Source organism: Macaca mulatta, chromosome 6, assembly GCF_049350105.2.
Source record: "Macaca mulatta isolate MMU2019108-1 chromosome 6, T2T-MMU8v2.0, whole genome shotgun sequence".
Lineage (NCBI taxonomy): Eukaryota > Metazoa > Chordata > Mammalia > Primates > Cercopithecidae > Macaca > Macaca mulatta.
In genome coordinates this window covers 101,764,183-101,779,036 of record NC_133411.1, presented here as the reverse complement: position 1 = coordinate 101,779,036, position 14,854 = coordinate 101,764,183, and the positions used below count along the sequence as shown (strand labels likewise).

At 37.8% G+C, this 14,854-nt stretch overlaps 1 protein-coding gene across 1 annotated transcript in view; it reads right to left on the bottom strand.

Moving 5' to 3' along the window:
• Nucleotides 1-14,854, bottom strand: part of FAM81B (family with sequence similarity 81 member B) — a 118,829-nt gene that overhangs the window by 45,194 nt on the left and 58,781 nt on the right. The window contains exons 5-6 of the mRNA XM_078004359.1: nucleotides 4,698-4,817; nucleotides 1,804-1,868 (exon numbers count right to left, since the gene is read on the bottom strand). Of these exons, the coding sequence (XP_077860485.1) occupies nucleotides 1,804-1,868; nucleotides 4,698-4,817 (185 nt within the window). The remainder of the gene's footprint in view (nucleotides 1-1,803; nucleotides 1,869-4,697; nucleotides 4,818-14,854) is intronic.

Below are 14,854 nucleotides of genomic sequence, written 5' to 3'. Positions count from 1 at the left end.
AAATGTACTCTTGAGAGAATTCCTGAGATATATATTGGCTATAGCCCAGCCTGGAAAACTCTTCAGTATAAAACATCATTTCCTTGGCCTCCTTTTTGTTCAGGAAAGTTGGAACTTGCCTCATGGACAGCAGAAACTCAGGATTCATTCTCTCTAGAGACTTCCAAATAGGATCCCAGATGCTATCATAGTTCCAATTTGTATTTCCCTCCTTTTCACCCCAGCCATCCTTGCCCCCATTCTGTTGCTGCTACACCATAAGAATGTTCTTGCCTTAGAAACTTTGCTCTTCCCCCAGATGACCACATGGCCAAATTCCTCACTTCCTGGTCTTTTCTCAAATGTCAACTTCTTAATGAGGCCTACCCCAGCCAGCTATCTAATAATTCGTTTCTCTGCTTCCTGCTAGAATGGCTCCAAATGCGTTATTAGATAGCTCCCTGAAGGAGCTTCTTGTCAAATTCTTATCACATTTGAAGGATCTTTGTCTGACTTGTTCACAGGTGTCTCTTCAAGCGCCTAGCATGTGCCTGGCACATAGCACATGCTTAATAAATAGATACTAAGTAAGTAAATGGTAACAACCAGTTTTTGAAGATCAAAGAATTGTAAGGATGGAAGAGACCTTAGAACGTATTTGATTCCACGGAAAAAAACTTCCCCCACCCCCAGGAGAGTCAGTTAAAGAAAAAAAAAGAAATGTACAGGCATAATTGATTTTACAATAAAAATTAAATCCCATGGGAAAATAATATACATTCCTAAAGCTTAACCGCTTACTTTATTTCACAGGACAATGTTGATGAGAAATTGTGGGCAGAGTTGAGAAGTAGCAGGCGCTCATCACTGATCACTTGAAACCCCCACCCCATTTTATAGCATAGGCAGATATTGCCAGAGAAGAAATTTTCTTTTTCTCAAGGTCATATAGCTGATTAGAGGCAGATGCAAGAGTAGACCTGAGGTGTCCTGGTGTCCTTTTAGTGCTCCTTCCACCACCATCAGCAGCAGAAGAATCAGAAAAAAAACGCTCTGGTACTTTTCTGCTCAGTTAAGCTTAAATGAGCATTGAATACCCTGTTGTAAAATTAGTGGATATCTGCTCATTGTGAATCAATGAACAAATGTGGAAATCTGAATTGTTACCTTTAATAGAATGTCACCATAATTGTCCTGTCAAAGACTGAAAGCATCCCTCCTTACCGTGCCCCATGGATTCTTATGACCTAGCATTTATCAAATACTAATAATGCTTGGATGCTGCTCCAACTGCCTGAGGCAGGAAGGGCTTTGTAAACACACCCCATCTGCCTGTTTCTTGAATGTGCGTATCTCTGCTCCTAGAGATATTCCCTCCTTGGCTGAGAATTACCCCTTTAGTCCCTGGATTTTTCCTTTTTGAGTTGTTATTCTTTGCTGATAGTATTACCTGTAAATATACCCATATAGGTTTTAAGGCCAAACCTCTGAAAACCTGTAATATATATTCAGGACATTTTACGAGTTGATAATGATTTTTACTTAAGTAAAAATGCTTTTCACATAAATCTACAGGAACCTATGGAGGTCATTTAAAGAAAAGGTAGTTAAATCTGCTTGTTCTGTCAATCAGAAAGGAACAGGATCACGTTTGTCTTTCTGACGTGATTTAGTCTCTCCTGAAGGCAGAGAGCTTAAGGTCTCATTCAGGCACATTCATCTCTGACTGAATAATTAAACACAGGATGTTTTCTTTCTTGCATGTGAGATTTGTCACAATAAATGCAGTTAATAGTTAAAACTAGTTGTAATTTACACACTTACTTGTCAACATATTCAACTAGATCTGTAGAATTCTTGGTTGACATTTTGGCTGGAGATAATCTTACCTAAAACAAAGGTTACAGATTCAGAATACATCATCTGCTTCTTTGCAGATTACTTTTACGCAGTTTATCTTTAAAGTGTTTTAATTTTAAACAAAAGATATACCATAGACCAGATAATCAGCCCAGTTAATCTTATACATGCCCCCTTTGTGCTGCTAATGACTAAAAACAAAATTACGTTCTGTGGAGCTATGAGAGAGCTGTATTTCATAGATTAGGTATCACATTCAAGAAAACTTTTTTGGAAAAGTCAAAGCCATAGATTATTCTTAGATAATTTAAAAATGAAATATCTAATGATTATTGACTGAATTACTAAAGAAGTCTTTACAGAGTGAATGATTCCTGACATGCTGATTTCTGAGGAGAAACAGCTAATTTTCAAACACAAAGCCCCGAACTACAAAACTAGCCTATCTAAGTATCTGGATGTCAGATTATTATAGCCAGAGCCCAGTCATATACATAATTTATTAACATTAAGTATAGCTGGCCATATGTACACTTAACTGGCAACTTCTAATTCAATAAAGTGGTACTACTAGAAAGTTCTATTTTCATGAAAGTTGATAATTTGCAGCATTTTTATGACAGGAAAGAAGATGCCCAATGTACTCACTGTTTTTCATATCTCGAAAATGCCTTAAATTCTTTTAAGTTTAAAAAACAAGACAGATTTATCCTAATTTTAACAGCCTATTGCTGAACTGGATTCAATATGGAGAATATGAGTGGTATTCCACCTCAGCTAAAAACTTTAACAAAATATATTCCTAAGATATTTTTTCTTGCTTTATGTTACTGTGTACTGTAATGGTGGGCAGAATATGTTAAGACTCACATACAGAAAGCATTCCTTTTTCAGAGGCCCAAGGAATTACTACTTCTTAAGTTTTAAGAAACTTAATTGGATACCTCCCTCCTCTAAAAAACTTAAAGAAAAAAATGTTAAGTCCATTATCAAGGATGCTAATAAAGAAAGCCTGACAAAGTCTCTCCTGACCTAGCCTTGTTGGTGGTGGGCGGGCAGAACAGGCTCGAGGCTGCTCATGAGGGAGCCCGTGAGCCCCCAGGAGAGAGCTTTTACCCTCCCCGCATTGCTGAATGGGGTCTGCAATGGGTCTAATGCTGTTAAGCCATGTCTTCCCCTAGAAAGTGTGGAAACTGTCCTAAGTCCCAGAGGACCTGGTGCCTTCTAGCGTGCAGCGTTTTTCACTCCTGTTTCCCACTGAAACAGTACTGAGTCCTGAGACCTCACCTACTTCATTGTCAGTTCTTTCCTCGTCACCTTTCCACCGCTCCCTCTGGTCTGTGGGGGGATCTATTTTTGGCATTTCCTCAGCAACCCGTTGGTCCCTCCTTGTATGTTTGCAAACAGTAGTCCTCTCCCAGTATTTGTAGGATTAAAGTGTACGATGAATACAGTGTCCAAGAGCACTAACTTGTCCTTTCTCCTTCTGAAGTGTAACAAGTAGATCTATGTTTTATTTTTATTTTATTAATTTTTGAGTCTTATTTGAAAGACCGTAAGTAGCATCTTCTTAAAAACACACCTACGACACACACTTTTTTAGTGACAAATGTTAAGCACAATGATGGAGGAATATTTGGAAAAGTATAGAAAAGTTAAAATACAGAATAAAAATTCTTGCTTGTAATTTTGCTACCTAGAACAAAAGCCATTGATGTTGGCTTTTGGTGCAATTTTTTAAGTGTAATTTTTAGGTATCTAAGACAGTATTTAAATTTTTATATCTTTGCTAATTGAACATAAGAGTCAGTTCTCTTTTATCCTCATTCCTATAAGCTAGGATGTTATACGTAAAAATTGTCTCACAAACAACTTGATGACTACTATGGGAATTTATCAGTTTTTAGCCATTTCATAATGATACTTTAAAATATTATAGCTTTTTGGTTTTATGGGCTATGAAATACTTTCTTGTATGTGACATACTTTTATTTGACATGATGCCCTATAAAGTGGATATCATTACCTTTACATTAGTATAAGGATGACATTAGTTACTTTAAGTAGCTGAAATCCTTATTATGGAAAGAAATTAAGATGATTATTTTTTATAGGTGAGGAGCTTCAGGATCAGAGAAGTACTAGACTTGCCCAAGATCATGTAGATGATGATGATAATCATACTATAGCCCTTCCTACTTGCTAAGCACTTACTTAGGTGACTCATTCAAACCCACAATAACTTTGTATGATAAGCCTAATTCACCCATTTTACAGAAGAAGAAACAGGTTAAGTAATCATTTCAAAGTCCCACAGCTAGTTTGTGGTACAGCCAATATAATACATACCAAAAATCAATGTTTGATATTGTGCTAGTTGTTTACGTAACAAGTGACTGCATCTGCCTCTTGTTATGTAAATTACGAGGTGTTAAGAGAAGTACAAAAAAAAGTCTAAAAACACTGCTTTAAAAAAATGTTCTTTTTAACGGAGAAGATATGACAAGTTCTAATAAAGGAAACATTCTATTTAGCTATACTGTTTTTCATGTTAGAGATAAAGTCTGCACCTTTAGTTTATCATGGTTCCTTTTGAATCATCATAAAACATACATCATGATCAACTTAAAACAATATTAGCCCCATATATTAAAAATCAGTCTAATTAGTGAAATTGTAAATCGAGGCCATTTTTCTTTTCAGCTTGTGTTGTCAGCACTCATTTTGCCAAGACAGAACAAACAGGAAATGTGGGAAAACTATTCTTCCAGGATGTCTGAAACTCTCTGAGCACTCTAAGCTTTAAAAAAGCTGAGCAAAGTATTCTAATTTTAATGTAAATATTGAAAAGTACTTGCTTTCTTTTCTTGGTTATTGGCTGAGCCAGGAAGGGGGCCATCAGGTTCATCTGGCTGTTCCTCTGCAGTCGCAGTTGGAGAGGCACTTTTGTTTACATCTGTATCTAGGTAACCAGAATGCTGAATCAGGTCAGGAACTATGGCAAGTGAATTCTTGCAGTGCGGCTAATTTTTTTTTTTTTTTAATTGAGGAAAGTTTCTGTACATACAGCTTAGCTTAAAGGGAGGCTTTCAATTTGTTTTACATTTCCCCTTTCCTCACTTATCCCAATTCTCCCCCATACCCCTATAACATCTATAGTTAGCTAGAAGGGCATTTCTTTACAGATACTTCTATAAGACTTTTAGAAACTTTGTTAGGATCAGACGGCTCTAAAATAATCGGGAATATATATTTTTTAAATTATACTTTAAGTTCTGGGATACATGTGCGGAACATGCAGGTTTGTTACGTAGGAATACACATGCCATGGTGGTTTGCTGCACCCATCAACCCGTCATCTACATTAGGTATTTCTCCTAATACTATCCCTCCCCTAACCCCCCAACCCCCAACAGGCCCCAGTGTGTGATGTTCCCTTCCCTGTGCCTATGTGTTCTCATTGTTCAACTCCCACTTGTGAGTAAGAACATGCGCTGCTTGGTTTTCTGTTCCTGTGTTAGTTTGCTGAGAATGATGGTTTCCAGCTTCATTCATGTCCCTGCAAAGGACACGACCTTATCCTTTTTTATGGCTGCATAGTATTCCATGGTGTATATGTGCCACATTTTCTTTATCCAGTCTGTCATTGATGGGCATTTGGGTTGGTTCCAAGTCTTTACTATTGTGAACAGTGCTGTAATAAACATATGTGTGCATGTGTCTTTATAGTAGAATGATTTATAATCCTTTGGGTATATACCCAGTAATGGGATCATTGGGTCAAATGGTATTTCTAGTTCTAGATCCTTGAGGAATCACCTCACTGTCTTCCACAATGGTTAAACTAATTTACACTCCCACCAACAGTGTAAAAGTGTTCCTATTTCTCCATATCCTCTCCAGCATCTGTTGTTTCCTAACTTTTTAATGGTCACTATTCTAACTGGCATGAGATGGTATCTCATTGTGGTTTTGATTTGCATTTCTCTAATGACAAGTGATGATGAGCTTTTTTTCATATGTTTGTTGGCTGCATAAATGTCTTCTTTTGAGAAGTGTCTGTTCATATCCTTTGCCCACTTTTTGATGGGGTTGTTTTTTTTCTTGTAAATTTGTTTAAGTTATTACCCTGTTGTGCCCAAGCCTTCTGAGGTTCTTCATTGGGATTCATTATTTTGTTTATATGTAAAAGGAAATATAAGATAGTGAAGTAGGAGAAATTTAGAGACCTCGAGTAGTCCGTAAGTACCTGAACTCATGATGCTTGGATTTTCCAGCTTTATTTTTTGTTGATTTGATATTTTTGAAAAAAAATCTCTGTGATTTTTTTTCTTTTTTCTTAGGAAGCCAGAGTACCAAGGAATTTTAAGTGCATCCTAACTAAGGTCTTGCTGTTTCTGGGGCCTCTTCCCAAGGGTGACTTAGTAGCATTGTGACTGCAGGAAGGATCTGTGATGTCAATGTGGCTGGCCCTCACAATTGAGGTCAGGAAGTCCCTGGGATTTAGAAGCTTTTAGCGTTTTCTGTAGTGCTCATCGTCATACAAATCACTAAGCCCTTCACTTCTTTGTCTCATGGGGTGGGAAGTGGCCATTGTTAAACTGATATTTCACACTCTTCTCCTGATTTCATCTTCACAGTTTGAAAAGAGACCAGTTATCATCAAGTTGGACCAAGAGGAAATGAAATGCTGCGGTATTCCCAACTCTTTCTCCAAGTATGTTAGGGAGGAAGTTAACTCTTCTAGGTTACAAGGTGACTTCACAGATAGTGCAGCACTAACGAAACGTGACATGGGTCAGAGTTTTACAGAAATAAAAATATTGAACTTTGCCTTTGTAGGGGAAATTTTGTTCAGTTATTTAGCCAAAAAGGGGTGGATGGCTTTAGCTGTAAAATGTTTGTCCGAGTTTTAAAATTAGAATTTGAATGTTTGTTAATACTACTTGGCCTCCATATATGGGAATGATGCTTTGGCTAAGTTGTTGTCCAAATTATGGTATCAGATTTGCCTTGTTTAAAGGCACACAATGTTCAGGATGCTGAGTGACAAACTTTGATCCCACAGATAAAGGACACCTATGATTTGGGTTTCCATGCATATCCCCTAGTCTTAAGCTAAGCCCTTAAAAACTCAAAGATGCAGTAGTTCATGGTTTGCAAGCAGTCCAAAAGGCTCATTACGCTACCCTAATCATCATTTTATATAGTGCCAAGGGACACTGATACACAGCAGTGACTAAGAGCAGGTGGCTACAGATTCCGAGAGAGTGTGTTGGAACCCTGACTCCTCAACCTACCAGCTATTTACTTTGGACAAAAGTACATCACCTCTTTAAGCCTCAGCTTTCTCCTCTGTGAAATGAGCTAATAATATCGATCCCATAAGGTGGTTGAGAGGGTTAAATGTAATAATATACTTACTGTGTTCAGCTGAGAGCAATGCCAGGAATCCACTAAAAGGTAACTATTATTAGTGGTTATTTCACAAGGTGCCAATTATCCAAGAAATAGACACAAGCAGAGTCTGTGTGAAAAAGAAAAACTAGATTTAACCTTGCTTAACAACTTTTTGAGATTCTTTCTCTTCTTAAATTCAGCTTTTAATCCATGGTATTTGGTTAGAAAAATTGGCCCTACTAAATTGGACAATTTTAGTAGGTTGTTCTCTAAACATAAATGGCTATTCAATTTTAACATAACAATGCACATAATATATATGTATATTATTCATGTCTGCTCTGGTTTGAATCTCTCCACCAAAACTCATGTTGAAATGCAATTGCCATTCTTTTTTTTTTTTATTTTTCGAGACAGAATCTCACACTGTTGCCCAGGCTGGAGAGCAGTAGCGCAATCTTGGCTCACTGCAAGCTCGGCCTCCCAGATTCACACCATTCTCTTGCCTCAGCCTCCCAAGTACCTGGGACTACAGGTGCCTGCCACCACGCCTGGCTAATTTTTTGTATTTTTACTAGAGATGGGGTTTCACCGTGTTAGCCGGGATGGTCTCGATCTCCTGACCTCGTGATCTGCCCACCTCAGCCTCCCAAAGACTTGGATTACAAGTGTGAGCCACTGCGCGAGGCCTATTGCCATTCTAATAGTATTAGGAGGTAGAGGCTTTAAGAAGCAATTAGGTCATAAGGGCTCTCTCCTCATGAATGAATTAAAGCCTTTATTGTGGAAATGAGTTAGTTATCATAGGAGTGGACTCCTGATAAAAAGGGTGAGTTTGGATTAGTATCTCTCTCTCTATCTTGCATGCTTATTTCCCTTCTTTTTATGTTACGATGTAATACAAAGATGTATCCTCTCTATCTTGGACTTCCCAGCCTCCGGAACCATGAGCCAAATAAATACCCAGACTTTGGTATTCTTTTTTTGGACAGAGTCTTGCTCTGTTACCCAGGCTGGAGTGCAGTGGTGCGATCTTGGCTCACTGCAACCTCTGTCTCCAAAGTTCAAGCAATTCTCATGCCTTAGCTTCCTGAGTAGCTGGAACTACAGGCGCGCACCATCACACCTGGCTAATTTTTGTATTTTTAGTAGAGACGGGGTTTTACCATGTTGGCCAGACTGGTCTCAAACTCCTGACCTCAAGTGATTCCCCCAACCTCAGTCTCCCAAAGTGCTGGGATTACAGGTGTGAGCCACCGTGCCAGGCCCCAGACTATGGTATTCTGTTATAGCAGAAGAAAATGGACTAAGACACCTTCCCACTTGTCTAAAATGTGTATGCAAAATCCTTCCGAGAAGTCAGTAATCTTCATATATCTTTCCTAATCTAGGGCTAATAAAAGCACAGAAGTTAAAAATGTTCCATTTCAATCTTAAAAGTGGCCTTATACTATAACATATTTAATATAGATCTAAAGACATAATCCTGACATGGTGGTCAGTGATGGGTGCTAGTCAGTGCTGAGGGTCATCAGACAGAAACACTATGTGGTTGTGCACTACACAACTCTCTGGGGCACTCATGGTAACACTGTAGATTTTCATATTTGTTACAATAATTTTTCAGGCATATATTAAGAAAATGTTTCATTTTAACAAAGAAAGAGGATAATTTTCCGACATGGTAGTAAAGGGTGTTGAGAAAGGGGCACCTATTTTTAACTCGCACAAGGAGTGTACAGTGAGGCACTGTCAATGACAGACTGCATATATGATGGTGGTCCCATAAGATTTTAGTGGAGGAGAAAAATTCCTATTACCTAGTGATGTTGTAGCCATCATAACATTGCAGTGCAATGCATTACTCATCTGTATCTAGTGATACTGGTGTAAACAAACTTGCTGCACTGCCAGTTGTATAAAAGTATAGTACATACAATTATGTACAGTACATAGTAGTTGCTAATGATAATAAACAACTATGTTACTGGTTTATGTATTTACTACACTATACTTTTTATCTTTTTTATTTTTAGTTGACACATAACTGTACATATTTATGGGAGACAGAATGATATTTAGATACACGTATACATTATGTATTGACCAAATTAGGATAATTAGCATATCATCACCTCAATCATTTATCATTTTTTCGTGTTGTGAATATTTAAAATCCTCTCTTCCAGCTTTTTGAAAATATACAGTAAATTATAGTTAACCATTTTTACCCTATAGTGCTGCAGAACATCAGAACTCGTTCCTCCTATCTAGCTGTAATTTTGTTTTCATTAACATACTGTCCTCATTCTCTTCTCCCACTACCCTTCCCAGATTCACAATTCTATTCTTTATTTCCATGAACTCAATTTTTTTTTCTGCCGCATGTAAGTAACAACATGCAGTATTTATCTTTCTGTTCTTGGCTTATTTTGCTTAATGTAATGCCCTCCAGGCTCATCCACATTGCTGCAAATGACAGGATTTCATTCCTTTGTATAGCGAAATAGTATTCCATTGGTTATATAAACCACATTTTTTTTATCCATTCATCTATTGATGGACATTTAGGTTGAATCCATATCTTTGCTATGGTGAATAGCACTGCAACAAATATGGGAATCCAGATGTCCCTTTGATATACTGATTTGCTTTCCAGTAGTGGGACTGTTGGATCATATGTTAGTTCTATGTTTATTTTTTTCAGAAGCCTCTGCAGTGATTTCCGTATTGCCTGTACTCATTCGCATGCCCACCAACAGTGCATAGGTGCTCCCTTTTCTCTGCATCCTCACCAGCATTTGTTAACTTTTGTCTTTTTGATAATAGGCATCCTAACTGGGGTGAGGTGGTATCTCGTTGTGGTTTTAATTTGTATTTCCCTTATGATTAGTGATGTTGAGCAGTTGAGCTTTTTTTCCACATTCCTATTGGCCATTTGTATGTCTTCTTTTGATTAATGTCTATTTAGACAATTTGCCTTTTTTTTTTTTTTTTTTTTTTTTTTTTGCATGGAGTCTCGTTCTGTTGACTAGGCTGGAATGTAGTGGTGTGATCTCAGTTCACTGCAACCTCCGCCTCCTGCGTTCAAGTGATTCTCCTGCCTCAGCCTCCCTAGTAGCTAGAGGTACAGGTGTGCACCACCACGCCTGGCTAGTTTTTGTATTTTTGTTAGAGATGGGCTTTTACCATGTTGGCCAGGCCAGTCTTGAACTCTTGACCTCAGGTGATCTGCCTGCCTTGGCTTCCCAAAGAACTGAGATTACAGGTATGAACCACTGCACCTGACCCTTTGCCCACTTTTTAATAGATGATTTGCTGCTGTTGAGCTGTTTGAGTTCCTTATATATTCTGGATGTTAATCCTGTGTCAGATGAATAGTTTGCCAATATATTTTCTCATTCTAATCGTTGTCTTTTAACCCTTTGATATTTTTCTTTGCTGTGAAGAAACTTTTGAGTTTAATACAGTCCTATTTGTCTATTTTTGTTTTCATTGCCTGTGCTTTTGAAGTCTTTAAAATCTTTGCCTAGTGTCCTAAAGTGTTTCCCCTATGTTTTCTTCTAGTAGTTTTATACTTTCAAGTCTTATATTTAAGTCCTTAATTCGTTTTGAACTAATTTTTTTTAAATATAGTGATGGATAGTATTCTACTTTCATTCTTCTGCATATGAATATTCCATTTTCCCAGCACCATTTATTGAAGAGAGTATCCTTTTACCATTATATTATTCTTGGTACCTTTGTCAATAATCAGTTGGCTGTAGATATGTGAATTTATTTTTGTTCCATTGGCCTATGTGTCTGTTTTGATACCAATACCATGTTATTTTAGCTATTATAGCTTTGTAGTATATTTTGAAGTCAGATAGTGTAGTGTCTCCAGCTTTGTTCTTTTTGCTCAGGGTTGCTTTGGCTATTCAGGGTCGTTTGTGGTTCCAAATTTTAGGAGTTTTTTTTTTTTTTTCTATTTCTGTGAAGAATGTCATTAATAATTTGACAGAGAATGCATTGAATCTGTAGATTGCTTTGGGGAGTGTGGTCATTTTAAGAACATTAATTATTCTAAGCCATGAGCATTGGTCTTTTCATATGTTTGTATCCTCTTCAATTTCTTTCATCAGTGTTTTATAGTTTTCAGTGTAGAGGTCTTTCACCTTTCTGGTTAAATTTATTCCTAGACATTTTATTTTTTTGTTAGCTATTTGATTTCTTTTTTAGCTAGTTCATTATTGATATATAAAAATGCTACTGATTTTTGTATGTTGATTTTGTATTCTGCAAATTTACTGAATGTATTTATTAAGTCTAAGAGTTTTTTTGTGGAGTCTATGTTTTTCTAAACATAAGATCATGTCATCCTCAAAGAGGGACAATTTGACTTCCTCTTTGCCAATTTGGATACACTTTATTTCTTTCTCTTGCCTAATTGCTATGGCTAAAACTTTCAGTATTATGTTGAACAGGAGTTGTGGAAGTGGGCATCCTTGTCTTGTTCCAGTTCTTAGAAAACGGCTTTCAACTTTACCCCATTTTTTCTAATTTTTAAACATTTCTGTTAAAAACTAAGACAAACACACACATTAGTCTAGGCCCACACAAGGCCAGTATCATCAATATTACTGTCTTCCATCTCTTGTCCCACTGGAAGATCTTCAGGAGCAATAGCATATACTGTTAGCTGTGAGTTTGTCATATGTGGTCTTTATAGTGTGGAGGTACGTTCCTTCTATGCCTAGTTTGTTGAGAGTTTCTATTATGAAGCAATGTTGAATTTTGTCAAAAGTTTTTTCTGAATATATTGTGATGACCATATCATATTTTTCTGCATTCTTTTGATATGATGTATTACATGTATTGACTTGCATGTGCTGAACCATCCGTGCATCCCTAGGATACATCCCACTTGATCATGGTGTATGATCTTTTTGACATGTCATTGTATTTGGCTTGTTGTATGCCTGATGTGCATAGATGCAAAAATTCTCAACAAAATATTTTGGAACAAGAAATGGAAGACAGTATAGGCCTAGGCTAACATGTGTGTGTGTTAGCTTTTAACAAAAATGTTTAAAAATTAGAAAACATAAAGTTTTAAAAATAGAAAAAAGCTTATAAATAAGGATATAAAGAATGAAAATTTTTGTACAGCTGTGTGATGTGTTTGTGTTTTAAGCTATGTGTTATTACAAAAGAGTTAAAAATTAAAATGTGAAGTAAAAAATTATAGTAAGCTAAGGTTAATTTATTAAAGAAAGCAAAGGTTTTAAATAAATACAGTAAATAAATACAGTATAGCCTAAGCGTACAGTGTTTATGAAGCCTACGGTAGTGTACAGTAAAGTCCTAGGCCTTCACATTCACTCATCACTCATACACAGACTCACCCAGAGCAACTTCCAGTCCTGCAAGCTCCATTCATGGTATGTGCCCTACACAGGTGTGCCATTTTTTATCTTTTATATCATATTTTTACTCTACCTTTTCTATCTTTAGATACATACATACTTACCATTGTGTTGCAATTGCCTTCAGTATTCGGTACTGTCGCATGCTGTGCAGGTTTGTAGCCTAGGAGCAATAGGCTATACCATATAGCCTCGGTGTTTGGTAGACTACACCATGTAGGTTTGTGTAAGTGCACTCTATGATGTTCACACAATGATGAAATCGCTTGACATATTTCTCAGAACCTGTCCATTGTTTGACCTTTGTAAAGCAATACATAACTGTATTTGGACCACTGACAGCCAGTACCCTGGGTGTCCTCTGTTGAACTGGCCTTAACTAGTCATGGGCCAAAGCAGCCAGTCATCATTGGTAGGCTGTGTCCTCCTCAACTCTCTTTTCTTTCTTTCTTACTTTTGCCTCATCTCCTACCTGTTGTCCCAAGAGCTCTTAGGGTGTCCTTCGGGTCTCCCTTAGGGCTCCTCACCTTTCCTTGTGCTATTCTGATTTTATCTGCTCTGGCCTTCTAGTAATCTCTAATGTGTTTAGCACTTAATATTTAGGAGATATTCTTCGTGTTTCACCTCATCATTCTTACAAGTGAGGCTGCACAGGTATGAATATCCTGATTTTACAGATAAGATTACAAGGAGGTTCAGAGAAGTCAAGTGACTCACTGAAGAAACTGGTGAAACTCTCACTGAGTAGACCTCAGGTCTGCTGACCCTTAGTCTTGGTACCATTCCTCCCAGGATGCATCACACCGAATTCCACTCAAGTGTGGGGCTTTGACTTCCATTCTCTTCCATTCTGTGTTTGAACCCAGTGAAGAGACTAGGGTTGCTATTTCAGTGAATGGGGCATTTTTTGAGGCAGGGTATATTTTCATTCCCCTCGAGCTGAGTGACTGACTTCTGTAGTCTTCAGAGAGATGACATGGATCATCTGGTAAAGTAGTTAGAAACATGTTCTCTGGCAACAGACTACCAAATTCAACTCTCCTCTCTGCTGCTTACCAGCTGGATAGTCTTGCAAAATGATATAATCCTGTTTTCCACCTATAGAATGGGATGATGATAATAGCACAATATTAATAATTCTGTAACAATATAATATTATAGAAATTAATCAGATGTGTAAAGCTGTTAAAACATGGGCTAGAGCACAGTAAGCACTCAATAAATCTTAGCTCATGTTCTCTTAGGTCTAACCACATCTGTTTTATTGAATTTTCTAGGTGGGTTTCTTAGTAGGAACTCAATAGCTATTAAATGAATAAATGTAAGACTGTACTTTAGCCGTGAAAGACCCAGCCTGTGGAAGGAGCCAGAGGCCAGTTTCCATGCACTATTTCTGAATGGCCCCAGTCTCCCTCCTAGTGCGTGGATCTGACCCGTCTCCCGTCACCACAAATCTCATTCTAGGAACCTCTACCACTGACTCAGCATCAAAGGAATTCTCTAAGATTTCTAGAATCATTTAAGAACAACTCTCAGCACCTCCTAATTTAAGGAACTGATTGTTCTGGGAACATTAAGAAAATGTTGAAAGTCTCCTTTTCTCAAGAAACTTCATTTCTCAGTAGGGGAGGGGGTGAGCCCACAGCTGACTTGTAAATCAAGGCAGCCAGGGCTACATTATATGGTCATACAGTTCCATCATCCTGGCTTCTCACGCTTCCCCAAACTTTCCCGGCTAAACCAAACCTAGGCGAAATCCATCTCTCTACTCACGCTGCCTGTATTTTTGCAGCAGAACATGGCTGGGAGAAAACATGCAACTGTGTTGACTGGCCTCCAAATTTATGACTACAAACCTTAAGTGGGTCCTTAATGCTTCCTGGCAATTATAGTATCAGATTTCCTTAGTTCATCACTCTCCTACTCGCCTAGATGACTCTCATGCCTTTTCCTTTGACCTCAAACTACCATCAGCTCCCCTGTCACCTGCTGACCTTTCCATTTTACTTCCCCAAGAAAACAGAAATAATCAGAAGGAAATTTTGACAAGCTCCACCCCCACCCCCACATCTATCTGTGACCTACGTGCACTCGTGTCCATATATTCTGCCTGCTCCTGTTTCAGCAGATGAACGATCTGTGCTCCTTGTTAGGGCCAATGCCCCAGTGGTCCTCAGATCTCACTCTCTCTCAACTACTCAAGGACA